Raw genomic sequence first — 14,672 nt, forward strand, 5'->3', positions numbered from 1 at the left:
GCTCTGTATGAACCACTCATGATTTTGAACACTTCTAGCAGTTGATAGTGATGAATGATGCCTGTGTACGGTGACAGTACTCACATTTTGCTTTATGATATTCTATAAAAGGCTATTTTATTCTGTTAGAAATTGCAGTTGAGTTTTCCATTCAAGTTTGCAAGTTATGTTGACAGGTATTAAATCAGAAAAGACTTTCTTATTGAGATAGAAGTATTTCTCTATTGATTGATTTTAAATATATCTAATGCAATGGATAATGTGCTTGATTGTCGCTATGTAAACACAGGCTGATGTCAGTTAGTGATAACTTATATGAAATATTACAGACTGGAATGTGCTCATTACTTTCAGCTTATAAATGAGAAGCACTTCTGAGGCTTTTCAATTTGTTTTTCAGTGTAGTTAGAATTTATACTACCAATTAAAGGATACTTTCAGCCACCGTGTTGGTTTATGATACTCTGTGTTTTGGCCAGGCCTCAGTGGCTGCATCTGTTTCTGAGTCAGAATGTTGTATATGCCAATCCCACTGCAGAGATTTGAGACCGAGACTGGTGTCTCCCGTGCAGTACTGAGGGAGTGCTGCACTGTCGGAGGTGTTGAATTTTGGATGAAATGTCAAACAGAAGTCCCACCTGCTGTCATAAAGAATACTTTAACAGACAGTCCAGAGGAACTGAATGTTACTTTAATGGACAAATACTGCAGAAAGCTACAGCTACAAAGAATGTTCACTCAGTTGATCACAGGTCTGAAGAGACTGTCTGATAAGGAGAGGTTGAGTAGATTGGGCATGTACTCATTGGAGTTTAGAATAATGAGAAGCAACCTTATTGAAGCATTTAAAACTCTTAGGGAACTTGACAAGGTAGATGTGGAAAGTTTGCTTTTCTTCTTGAGGGAGTCTAGTTCATAGTCTCAAAGTAAGCAATTATCATTTAAGACAGAGATGAGGAGGAATTTTTTCTCTCAGAGAATAGTGAATCTGTGAAATTCTTTACCGCAGAGGGCTTTGAAAGCTGGGCCGTTAAGTATATTCAAGGCTGAGACAGATTTTAATCAATCGGGGAGCAAGGGTTATGGGAAAAAGGCAGGAAAGTGGAGTTGAAGATTGTTAGATCAGCCATGATCTCATTGAATAGTGGAGCAAAGCTGAGGGACTGACTGGTCTACTCTAGCTCATGAATCTTATATCATTATGGCCTTGTCTGAACCTACTTTACCCTTGCGTTAATATCTCTAGGGTGCACCATGAACCCAGGAACTTCTAACCTGTATATGTATCATGATCTATAATGGAAAGAATAAAGATCAGCTTTATTTTAAGAGCTCAGATGTATTGGCCTCTCACCTTTACATTGGCAAGATCAAACGCAGACTGAGTGCTCATCCTATGTCCCCCGCGAAACCCCAAAGAGCTTGTCTTGCATATTTTACTCACTTTCTCCCTATCACACCTGAATTTAAACCCATTTTAGTTACCCATTTTACATCTCTTTTGCTGTTTCTCCACAATTAATTACCCCTCTGTCTTGTGCACTGTCTTATCTACTCCCTTTGCACCTTCTCGTCTTCCATTAAAAGTATAAAAGAACCCACTTTGAACCACTTTCAAGTCCAAAGAAGAGTCACACTGAACGTGAAACAGTAACTGTTTCTGTCCACAGATGGTGGCAGACCTGAGGAATTTCTCCAGATTTCCAACATGCACAGTATTTTGCTTTTAAGTAAATAGTGCTTCCTTTTAAATTTTCTTACTTTAATTTGGTTTAATTGTTGCAGGTTTTGCACTGCAGATGCTGACAGAAAGTTGAGGCTGCTAACAACTGATCTCAAGGAAGACACCAGGTGGCAGGTACATCTTCTCAGTGACTGCTTCACAAAATACTTCATTGATTGTGAAAGGCACCATAGAAATGAAATTTATATCATTCATCCACTGAAGAGAATGAACAATGCTGCATTTGAGTAGCATCTTTCGTCTTCCAAACTGTTTTATGACCAATGAAGTATGACTCTTGCAATTTAAGAAACATGGCAAGTAATTTGTACACAGTCAGATCTCACAGACATTAACTAATGATTGACCTGTTGCAATCTGGACTGAGGGATAAACAGTGGCCTGACCAAGCATTGAGAGCATGTGTTTCGTAAATCTTGAATATCTAGGACATTAGATACATTTACAGCACAATGACAAAATAAAACACACATCTCCCTCAATTATAACATACTAAGAAGATGCAGCAGCAGGAGGACCATTCGTCCAAGTTGCCTCTGCTGTTCAAGAAGATTGTGAATTACCTTGTGACCTTTAACTGAAATTTTCTGTCTGTCTCCTATAACCCGTGACTCACTTTTAAATCGAAAAAACACTAAATCAGTTTTGAGTAAATTCAGTGACTTAGCCTCCATTGATCACTGGGAGAGATAATTACAAAGATTAACAATCATCTGTGAGAAAAAATAATCCTCCTCTCCATGTTATATAAGAGACCCCTTATTTTTAAACTGTTACCCCCACCCAGTTCCAGATTTCCAAGGACGGAGAGACATCCTTTCAGTATCTACCCCATCAAGCCTCCTTGGGATCTTACACATTTTGATAAGATCACCTCTCATTTTTTTAAACACTAATAAATAGAGGCTGAACCAGTCAATCTTTCCTTGTAAGGCAATCGCTTCAACCCAGCAGCAGCTGAGGGAACCTTCTCTGAAGTGGGAGTCATGCAGCGCCGAAACAGACCCTTCGGTCCAACCAGTCCATGCCGAACATAATCCCAAACTAAATTACTCCCACTTGCCTGCTCCTGGCCCATGTCCCTCCAAATCTTTCCTATTCATGTACAGAACAACCTCAAATATTCAGAAGAGATGGGTGGGGAGTATTTTGTTCAGATAACTGATCTGATCTTAAACAAAGGAGGCCATACTGAACATAGTTACATAAAAAAGCATGTTTACAGAGTTTTTATTTCATTCAATCGATAAAGTCCCTGGGGTGTGGGAGTCCAGAACTAGAGGGCGTGGTTTAGGGTGAGAGGGGAAAGATATAAAAGAGATCTAAGAGACAACTTTTTCATGCAGAGGGTGGTACGTGTATGGAATGAGCTGCCAGAGGGTGTAGGAGAGGCTGGTACAATTGCAACATTTAAAAGGCATTTGGATGGGTATATGAATAGGAAGGGTTTGGAGGGATGTGGGCTGGGTGCTGGCAGGTGGGACTAGATTGGGTTGGGATATCTCGTCGGCATGGCCTGGTTGGACCGAAGGGTCTGTTTCCATGCTGTACGTCTGTATGACTCTATATGTGCACAAACATTGGATATTGCTTAAAAGCTTTTAACATTTTACAAATAATATCACTTTTTGTGTACATAAAATTCATTGAGGTGGAAGTCGGTTATTCTTTTTTGAAGAAAATATGCAGTTGCTGTTGCTTGAGGTGCTTGTGTTTCTTTGCTTCCCTGCTCCAATCACAGCTTTGTGTACACTTCAAATGAGTAATCTATTAAATGGATATTGTTGGTGTCAATTTTATCCATCTTGGATGAATATATCTTTAGATGCAACGTTATGCCTCACAGCAAGTATAAGAGTCAAAATAATTATATCTAACATGAAGTAATTTTTAATTTTAAATACTTACTATCTTAAAATTAGTTACAACTTAGTAAATATGGATAATTTTGTTATTTTGCTTCATTAGAATTTCCTGCAATTAAAACACTGGAAATACCAAAACCAGCCTTTTCATCATCCAATACAAACTCCTCACTCGTCCTGATTTCATTTCATTTGCTAGCTTTCAAATTGAGACAGATTGTTCAAAATTCTCATCACAATTCTGATAACATCTCACCATTTCAGACCAGGTGAAAACCTATTAATTCACTTGCAATCTTATTTGATTACTGAAATACTCATCTGAACATCCTTCCAACCACACCTCCAACCCCACTCCATAACATTAGACCGTTTAAAATCCCATACGCTGTTACAGTCAACTCATTACCCTCCTCCTGGATCAGTGGTGCTGGAAGAGCACAGCAGTTCAGGCAGCATCCAACGAGCAGCAAAATCGACGTTTCGGGCAAAAGTCCTTTTGCCCGAAACGTCGATTTCACTGCTCGTTGGATGCTGCCTGAACTGCTGTGCTCTTCCAGCACCACTGATCCAGAATCTGGTTTCCAGCATCTGCAGTCATTGTTTTTACCTCATTACCCTTCTTGCTGATGCACTCCGATTTCCTGATCAGTGTCAGTAACACCTCTTTGATGTAACTTTTTTACAGCACCTTGAGATCTTGTTTGGATAATCCAAAATTTGGATATTTGATGTTCGGGTAACTGAGGTTGTTCTGTATTTATAAATGTCTTTTAAGCATTGTAACAGTAACTGCATCATCATATAGTGTAGGTCCATCCCTCAAGTAATGAGACCAAACTGCAAACAACTCCAGGTACAGTTCACTAAGGCTCTGTAACAGAAGGTGCAAGACCTCCTTCCTTTTCTACTCCATCCTCATTTGCTATAAAAGTTAACATTCCATTCTCCTTCCTAACCTCTTGCTGCATACACAAGCTGTACCTTTGTGATTCATGTTAATGATACCCAGGACCCTCAGTACTGCAGCGATCTGCAGTCTCTCTCCATTAAATAATCTTCTTCTTTTCTGTTCTTTCTGCCACAGTGGATATCTTCAGATTTTCTCACATCTGTCTCCCAGTTATTTTCCACATACACTTGGCGTGTCTATATCTCGTTGCAAATCTTTGTATCTTCCTTTCTTACATCCTTTCAGCTGGGGGCTTCCTCTGTCCTCTGAGATTTCTAGTTGAAGAAGGGCAGGGAGCTTTACCCTCGTATTTATGACCAATATTTACCCTGCAACCAACATCATCAAAATACATGTTATCTGCTCGTTATCACATTGCTGTTTTGTTAAGCTTGCTGTGAACAAATTGACTGCTGTTTTCCCCTGCATAACAATTATTACATGCCTGTTATGTTGAGATAAGCTAAGGATGTGAGGGAGTGCTTTCTTGGTGGTTATTTCTTTCTTAAAAATACAAAATTCAGATTCCCCAGTGGTTCAGTTCCTGAAATGTACAGACCCTGATTTTTAAAGCCTAATTCATTTGAAGTGATAAATAGTAAGAAAGGAGGCATTTCAATCAGTCAGGAGATTCTGGAGAAAGCTAAAAATCACACAAACCAGGTTATGGTCCAACAAGTTTATTTGGAAGCACTAGCTTTCAAACCGCTGCTCCTTCATCAGGTGGTTGTGAAAACAGAATTTATGACAAAAGATTACAGTGTCATGCAGCTGAAATGATATATTGAACAAACCTAGATTAAGTGTTTCATCTTTGAAAATGGGTTCTTTAATATGTAAATCCCAGAATATCCTTTAAGTCACATTCTCAAGATAACTTCAGGTTTTATAACAAAAGGTGCCACCTCAGCTCAGACAATGCATTAAAGGTGGGAGGTTAAAGTCTGTCTGTATCCCAATCTTAAGTCAGACTGGATCTATTTCTAAGGTGGAATTTACAAGATATTACATGGATTGACTGCCTGTAGGTTATGTATTTCTTGAGCAAAATAGAATATATATGCAAATATAATTCTGCAAATATGAAGTCACCCTATTGTGTGTGTGTGTGTGTGTGTGTGAGTGAGTGAGTGAGAGAGAGAGAGAGATGGGGTATAAGCCTGTGAGAAGACATAACAAACAATCCAGGTCTTTTTCAATATATAATTTCAGTTACTGGAAAACGTTTGCTATAAATTCTGTGTCTTACATTCTGATTCTCCACAATCACCTGATGAAGGGCAGTGCTCCAAAAACTAGTGCTTCCAAATAAACTTGTTGGACTATAACCTGGTGTTGTATGATTTTTAACTTTGTACACCCCAGTCCAACATCGGCATCTCCAATTTGAAATTAGCAAACCCATTCTAAAAGATGAAAGACTTAATCTAGGTTTGTTCAATATATCATTTCAACTGCATAACACTGTAATCTTTTGCTATACATTCTGTGTCTAATGATCCTGCTTCAACCACCTGTTGAAGGAGCAGTGCTCTGAGAGCTAGTGTTTCCAGATAAATCTGTTGGACTATAACTTGGTGTTGTGTGTGTGTTTTTTTTTAATGCTGTCCAACATAGGCTTCTCCAAATCAAGGATACTCTGGAGTGAAGTGTTCACCCCCATTAGCTCTCTCTGGGTGTCAGAAGAGCATGGCCATTGTAGCAGTTCCGGAATGACCCCCATTGTTGACACTTTGTCAGACCTGCAGTTGAATAAAGATCCCCTAAGTTGTAAGAACTGTGTCTAAGCAAGGAGTTAATGAGTTCAGGAGATGAGAAAACAGGATTCAGAGCAAGGAATACTCGTGAAACTTAACTTCGCACAGGACTGGCTGATAATACTCCAGCATATCATGTAGTTTCTGTGTATTCGGCAATATTATGCCATTCTGTTTGAGTATTGTAGAATCTGATAGGATAGAGAGGGACCATGGTGAAACGTCATCAAAACACCTTATCTGGTTTTTTTGCATGGGTGTTTTGGGGAGCTAGCTGTGGACAAAATGAATGTTGTGTTTTCCTGTGTCACAATGATGAGGACATCTCAAAAGGTACTTTGTTGGTTGTATGGTTTTGAGATAAAGTGCCAATGTTCACCGATTTTCCCCCCTCCCCTATCTTTTTCATGCCCCTGAACATATCTTCTTTTGAGGTATTTTCTCTCAAAATGTGATTCCATCACCCTTGCAGGCAGCATGCCCCAGATCACAACAGCTCACAGAATTAAGAAGGATTTCTCTTTATCTCCACCTCCCCAGGGCTGTACTGCCAAAGATCTTAAATGTTCTCTGATTGCTGCCAATAGGAACAGTTTCTCCTGATTTACTCTTTAAAAAATCTCCATAATTTTGAACACCTCGATTAAAATTCCACTCTTTCTTTTCTGCTATCCAGACAAAATCCCAGTTTCTTCAGTCTCTTTCCAAACTTCAGTGTTTCTTATCCCAGACACTAGTTTAGTAAATCTCCTTGCAAAGCTTTGATATCCTCCCTAAGGCAGGGTTAACCTCATCCGAACACTAGTTCAATTGATAAATTACAACTTAGATGATTTGGTTCTAAGCTATCTGTATGCTAGTCAGTGGCAGCAGTTAAGGTAATCATTTTGCAGTGAGTTCTCTGCTCGGCCAATGTGTTGTGCTGAACTTAAATGAACTGTCTACGTCAGTTAGTTCCAAGTACTGAAATATTAATGAAATGTGACATCGAACCAGCTGAGTTGAAATAAGGCCATTGTTCAAATTTAGATTTCCACTGAAGTGTCTTGATTTATTATTCCATGTAGGTAATAGAAGGTCATACTGATTACATCAACGATCTAGTATTTGACCCCAACACTGGGAAACAAATCGCAAGTGTTAGTGATGATCACACATGCCGGTAGGTACAGGATTTATTATCCATATTTTCAGGTTTAAGCTGTCAACTTTATTAGCCTGCAAACAAACTTTCTTGTGTGCGAAAAGGGAAAGTGCTTTGTTTCTCTCACAGTTAACGTAAGGGAAAAGTTGGTTAATTCTGTCTTTCTCCATTGATTTTCTTTTTCTCTGCTACCCGTTGCCAGATTAAATAAACTGTTGCCAAGGCAAACTTTGATATTTTGATTTCTCGGCATACTGACTTGGCAGAGATGGCTGTGGATGATATTGTTGTTGAGGACACCAGAGCCATGGTTGCCACTGCTCTAAACGCTCCCAGGCTTAAAGCAGCCTCTTAGTTATATTGAAAGCTGAGCAAAACATAATGCCAGTTATATTAATAATGCCAGTTATATTACAGCCAGTTTGGAAGTTGCTGGTTACTGTGTGTGAAGTAGACCTTTTATTTCAAGCAGAAATAGCTGTGATTGCTCAATATACTTATATAATGATTTTTTAAAAAAAGTCATGCTTGGTCCATGAGATGTTAACCTAAGGTTCTGTCTTCTCTCTTGAGTGGACTCAAATGATTCCATGGTATTTAATTCAAAGAAGCATGGGAGCTGAACCCTCATTTGCTTGTTTCATTCATCCCTCAAGCAACATCACTAATGTGTAAATTTCCACGTGTAAAATGTATGGGATTGGGGGTAGTGCAGAGAGATGGGCAGAAATTTGCAGACAGTAAACAGAATAGCAATGAATGAGTCTTTTTCTAAATGGCAGACCCTGACTACTTAGGTACTTTAGGGATTAGTATTAGGACTCCACTTATTAACAATATATGTTAATGATTTAGTTGACCATAAGACATAGGAGTGGAAGTAAGGCCATTCGGCCCATCGAGTCCACTCCGCCATTTAATCATGGCTGATGGGCATTTCAACTCCACTTACCAGCATTCTCCCTGTAGCCCTTAATTCCTTGTGACATCAAGAATTTATCAATCTCTGCCTTGAAGCCATTTAGCGTCCCGGCCTCCACTGCACTCCGCGGGAACTAAATGTACTGTCTCAAAATATGCAGATGACCCAAAGCTGGGCAGGAGACGATTGCAGTGTGATTTAGAGTCATAGAGATGTACAGCACGGAAACAGACCCTTCGGTCCAACCGTCCATGCCGACCAGATATCCCAACCCAATCTAGTCCCACCTGTCAGCACCCGGCCCATATCCCTCCAAACCCTTCCTTTTTATATACCCATCCAAATGCCTCTTAAATGTTGCAATTGTACCAGCCTCCACCACTTCCTCTGGCAGCTCATTCCGTACACGTACCACCCTCTGTGTGAAAAAGTTGCCCCTTAGGTCTGTTTTGTATCTTTCCCCTCTCACCCTAAACCTATGCCCTCTGGTTCTGGACACCCCAATCCCAGCACTGCAGCCTGCAACAGCCCTCTATAAGGTCACCCCTCAGCTTCCGACACTCCAGGGAAAACAGCCCCAGCCTGAACAGCCTCTCCCTGTAGCTCCGATCCTCCAACCCTGGCAACATCCTTGTAAATCTTTTCTGAACCCTTTCAAGTTTCACAATATCTTTCCGATAGGAAGGAGACCAGAATTGCACACAATATTCCAACAGTGGCCTAACCAATGTCCTGTATAGCCGCAACATGACCTCCCAACTCCTGTACTCAATACTCTGACCAATAAAGGAAAGCATATCAAACGCCTTTTTCACTATCCTATCTACCTGCGACTCCATTTTCAAGGAGCTGTGAACCTGCACTCCAAGGTCTTTGTTCAGCAACAATCCCTAGGACCTTACTGTTAAGTGTATAAGTCCTGCTAAGATTTGCTTTCCCAAAATGCAGCACCTTGCATTTATCTGAATTAAACTCCATCTGCCACTTCTCAACCCATTGGCCCATCTGTCCAGATCCTGTTGTAATCTGAGGTAACCCTCTTTGCTGTCCACTAAACCTCCAATTTTGGTGTCATCTGCAAACTTACTAACTGTACCTCTTATGCTCACATCCAAGTCATTTATGTAAATGACAAAAAGTAGAGGGTCCAGCACCGATCCTTGTGGCACTCCACTGGTCACAGGCCTCCAGTCTGAAAACCAACCCTCCACCACCACCCTCTGTCTTCTACCTTTGAGCCAGTTCTGTATCCAAATGGCTAGTTCTCCCTATATTCCATGAGATCTAACCTTGCTAATCAGTCTCCCATGGGGAACCTTGTCAAACGCCTTACTGAGCTCCATGTAGATCATCTCTACCGCTCTGCCCTCATTGATCTTCTTTGTTACTTCTTCAAAAAACTCAATCGAGTTTGTGAGACATGATCTCCCACACTCAAAGCCATGTTGGCTATCCCGAATCAGTCCTTGCCTTTCCAAATACATGTACATCCTGTCCCTCAGAATTCCCTCCAATAACTTGCTGACCACCGAGTTCAGGCTCACTGGTCTATAGTTCCCTGGCTTGTCCTTACCACCCTTCTTAAACAGTGGCACCACGTTTGCAAACCTCCAGTCTTCTGGCGCCTCACCTGTGACTATCGATGATACAAATATCTCAGCAAGAGGCCCAGCAATCACTTCTCTAGCTTCCCACAGAGTTCTCAGGTACACTTGATCAGGTCCTGGGGATTTATCCACCTTTAACCGTTTCAAGACATCCAGCACTTCCTCCTCTATAATCTGGGCATTTTGCCAGATGTCACCATCTATTTCCCTACAGTCTATATCTTCCATATCCTTTTCCACAGTAAATACTGATGCAAAATATTCATTTCGTATCTCCCACATTTTCTGTGGCTCTACACAAAGGCCGCCTTGCTGATCTTTGAGGGGCCCTATTCTCTCCCTAGTTACCCTTTTGTCCTTAATATATTTGTAAAAACCCTTTGGATTCTCCTTAATTCTATTTGCCAAAGCTATCTCATGTCTCCGTTTTGCCCTCCTGATTTCCCTCTTAAGTATACTCCTACTTTCTTTAAACTCTTCTAAGGATTCACTCGATCTATCCTGTCTATACCTGACATATGCTTCCTTCTTTTTCTTAACCAAACCCTCAATTTCTTTAGTCATCCAGCATTCCCTATACCTACCAGCTTTTCCTATCACCCTGACAGGAATATACTTGCTATGGATTCTTGTTATCTCATTTCTGAAGGCTTCCCAATTTCCAGCCATCCCTTTATCTGCGAACATCTGCCTCCAATCAGCTTTCAAAAGTTCTTGCCTAATACTGTCAAAATTGGCCTTTCTCCAATTTAGAACTTCCAACTTTTAGATCTGGTCTATCCTTTTCCATCACTATTTTCCAACTAATAGAATTATGGTCGCTGGCCCCAAAGTGCTCCCCCACTGACACCTCAGTCACCTGCCCTGCCTTATTTCCCAAGAGTAGGTCAAGTTTTGCACCTTCTCTGGTAGGTACATCCACACACTGAATCAGAAAATTGTCTTGTACACACTTAATAAATTCCTCTCCATCTAAATTTTTAATACTATGGCAGTGCCAGTCTATGTTTGGAAAGTTAAAATCCCCTACCATAACTACCCTATTATTCTTACAGATAGCTGAGACCTCCTTACAAGAATGTTTCTCAATTTCCCTCTGACTATTGGGGGAGTCTATAATACAATTCCAAGAAGGTGATCATCCCTTTCTTATTTCTCAGTTCCACGCAAATAACTTCCCTGGATATATTCCCGGGAATATCCTCCATCAGCACAGCTGTAATGCTATCCCTTATCAAAAACGTTACTCCCCCTCCTCTCTTGCCTCCCTTTCCATCCTTCCTGTAGTATTTGTATCCTGCAACGTTAAGCTGCCAGTCCTGCCCATCCTTGAGCCATGTTTCCGTAATTACTATGATATCCCAGTCCCATGTTCCTAACCATGCCCTGAGTTCATCTGCCTTCCCTGTTAGGCCCTTTGCATTGAAATAAATGCAGTGTAATTTATTAGTCCTACCTTGTCCCTGCCTGCCCTGACTGTTTGACTCACTTCTGTTCTCAGCTGCACCCGTCTCAGATCGATTTCTTTCCTCACTATCTCCCTGGGTCCCATCCCCCCACCTTATTTGTTTAAATCCTCCCAAGCAGTTCTAGCAAATTTCCCTGCCAGTATATTATCCCCTTCCAATTTAGATGCAATCTGTCCTTCTTGTACAGTTCACTTCTACCCCAGAAGAGATTCCAATGATCCAAAAATATGAATCCTTCTCTCATACACCAGCTCCTCAGCCATGCATTCATCTGCTCTATCCTCCTATTCCTGCCCTCACTAGCTCATAGCACTGGGAGTAATTCAGATATTACTACCCTTGATTACCTCTTTTTTTAAATTTCTGCCTAACTCTCTGTAATCTCCCTTCAGAGTCTCAACCTTTTCCCTTCCAATGTCATTGGTTCCAATGTGGACAATGACCTCCTGCTGGCCCCTCTCCCCCGTGAGAACATTCTGCACCCTCTCTGAGACATCCTTGATCCTGGCACCAGGGAAACAACACACCATTCTGCTTTTTCTCTGCTGGCCACAGAAACATCTGTCTGTACCTCGGACTACAGAATCCCCTAACACAATTGATCTCTTGGAAGCCGACGTACCCCTCGTTGCATTAGAGCCAGTCTCAATACCAGAAACTTGGCTGTTTGTGCTATGTTCTCCTGAGAATCCATCACCCCCTACATTTTCCAGAACAGCATACCTGTTTGAAATGGGTATATCCACAAAAGACTCCTGCTCTAGCTGCCTACCTCTCTTACCCTTCCTGGAGTTAACCCATCTATATGACTGTATCTGAGACTTTCCCCCCTTCCTATAACTGCCATCCATCACATACTGTTGCTGTTGCAAATTCCTCATCGCTTCTATCTGTCTCTCCAACCGATCCACTCGATCTGATAAGATTTGCATCCAACAGCATTTATGGCAGATATAATCTGCAGTAACCCTTAAACTCTCTTTAAACTCCCACATCTGACAAGAAGTACATATCACTGCAAAGGCCATTTTTGCTTCTTCACAATTTGACAGGCTGAGTGATTGCTGATGAAGGGCTTTTGCCCGAAACGTCGATTTTCCTGCTCCTCGGATGCTGCCTGACCTACTGTGCTTTTCCAGCACCTCTCTAATCCAGACTCGGGTTTCCAGCATCTTCAGTCTTTGTTTTTATCTACCTGAGTGAGTATGTAGGACATCAAAAAGAAAAGCACAGAACAGACCCTTCGGCCCACAATGTTGTGCTGAGGATTAATCCTAATCTAAAATAAAGTAACCTAACCTACGCGCCCCTCAATTCACTGCAAGGATGCCTGCCTTGAAGAAGTTTTCCTCCTCTCTCTACAAGAATCTCAGGGAGTCCCTCTCCCACTGCAACTCCCAGGTCATTTCCTCTGCCCTGAAGCTCGTCAACAAACTCGTTACCACAGCCACATTAGCTTCCTCAGTGCCTGCCTCCATAACCAACTCATCCCACACGGACACTGGACCATCTTTCCCTCACCACCAGATGCCTCGGAACACTGATGCCCTGGGGTTGAAATGTTTCCTCATTTCCCCTTCCCCCACCTCACTCCAGTTCCAAACTTCCAGCTCAGCACTGTCCCCATGACTTGTCCTGACTTGTCCTACCTGCCTATCTTCTTTCCCACCTATCCACTCCACCCTCCTCCTCCCCCCCGCCACCCCTGACCTATCATCTTCATCCCCTTCCCCACTCATCTATTGTACTCTAAGCTACTTTCTCCCCACCCCCACCCTCCTCTAGCTTATCTCTCCACGCTTCAGGCTCACTGCCTTTATTCCTGATGAAGGGCTTTTGCCCGAAACGTCGATTTTCCTGCTCCTCAGATGCTGCCTGAACTGCTGTGCTCTTCCAGCACCACTCTAATCTAGACTCTGGTTTCCAGCATCTGCTGTCGTTGTTTTTACCTCAACTCATTGCTATCCATGTGCTGTCCAGCAGTCGCTTAATGTCCCTAAAGACTCTGCTTCCACCACCACAGCTGGCAACACATTCCATGCATTCACAACTCTCTGCGTAAAGAACCTTCCTCTGACGTCTCCTTTATACCTTCCTCCTAATATCTTAGAACTATGACCCCTCATGGCAGTCAATCCTGCCCTGGGGAACGTTCTCTGGCTATTGACTCTATCCAAGCCTCTCATTACCTTGTACACCTTAATCGGGTCACCTCCCTTCCTCCGTCTCTCCAGTCAGAAAAGTCCGTGCTTAATCAACCTTTCTTCATAAAATAAGCCCTCCAGTCCAGGCAGCATCCTGGTAAACCTTCTTTGCACCCTCTCCAAAGCCTCTATATCTTTCCTATAATAAGGCGACCAGGACTGGACAAATATTCCAAGTGTGGTCTCACCAGGGACTTGTAGAGCTGTAGCAAAACCTCACAGCTCTTAAATTCAATCCCCCTGTTAATGAAAGCCAAAACATCATATGCTTTCTTAACAGCCCTATCCACTTGGGTGGCAACTTTGAGGGATCTATGCACTTGAACACCCAGATCGCTCTGTTCCTCCACACTGCCAAGAATCCTGTCTTTAATCCTATATTCAGCATTCAAGTTCGACCTTCCAAAATGCATCACTTCACATTTATCCAGGTTGAACTCCATCTGCCATTTCTCAGCCCATCTCTGCATCCTGTCTATGTTGCACTGCAGCCTGCAACAACCCTTGATACTATCAATGGCATCTGCAACCTTTGAGTCATCAGCAAATTCACTAACCCACCCTTCAACCTCCTCATCCAAGTCATTTATAAAAACTACAAAGAGCAGAGGCCCAAGAACAGAGCCGTGCGGGACCCCACTCAACACTGACCTCCAGGCAGTTCTTTCCACCTATAACCACTTTCTGCCTTCTGTCAGCCAACCAATTCTGAATCCAGAGAGCCAAATCTCCCTGTATCCACTACTTGAATTGAAATTATTGTCATGTGTACAGAGGCACGGTGAAAAGCTTGGTCTTGTGAGCAGTACAGGCAGATCACAGAGTTAAGTCACATAGATAGTAAATAATAGGTAAACAGCAGCAAAAACAAAAACACAGGTACAGGCGAATGTTAAGAGTTTGAGAGTCCATTCAATATTCTAACAACAGTAGGGTAGAAACTGTTTTGAAACCGGCTGGTGTGTGTGTTCAGGCTTCTGTACTTTTTCCCCGATGGTAGAGGTTGTA

At 41.9% G+C, this 14,672-nt stretch overlaps 1 protein-coding gene across 1 annotated transcript in view; it reads left to right on the forward strand.

Moving 5' to 3' along the window:
* nup37 (nucleoporin 37) overlaps positions 1-14,672 on the forward strand; it is a 46,250-nt gene that overhangs the window by 5,048 nt on the left and 26,530 nt on the right. The window contains exons 3-4 of the mRNA XM_060839199.1: positions 1,786-1,858; positions 7,386-7,480. Coding sequence (XP_060695182.1) covers positions 1,786-1,858; positions 7,386-7,480 — 168 coding nt within the window. The remainder of the gene's footprint in view (positions 1-1,785; positions 1,859-7,385; positions 7,481-14,672) is intronic.

Source organism: Hemiscyllium ocellatum, chromosome 19 (genome assembly GCF_020745735.1).
Source record: "Hemiscyllium ocellatum isolate sHemOce1 chromosome 19, sHemOce1.pat.X.cur, whole genome shotgun sequence".
In the NCBI taxonomy this organism is placed as follows: domain Eukaryota; kingdom Metazoa; phylum Chordata; class Chondrichthyes; order Orectolobiformes; family Hemiscylliidae; genus Hemiscyllium; species Hemiscyllium ocellatum.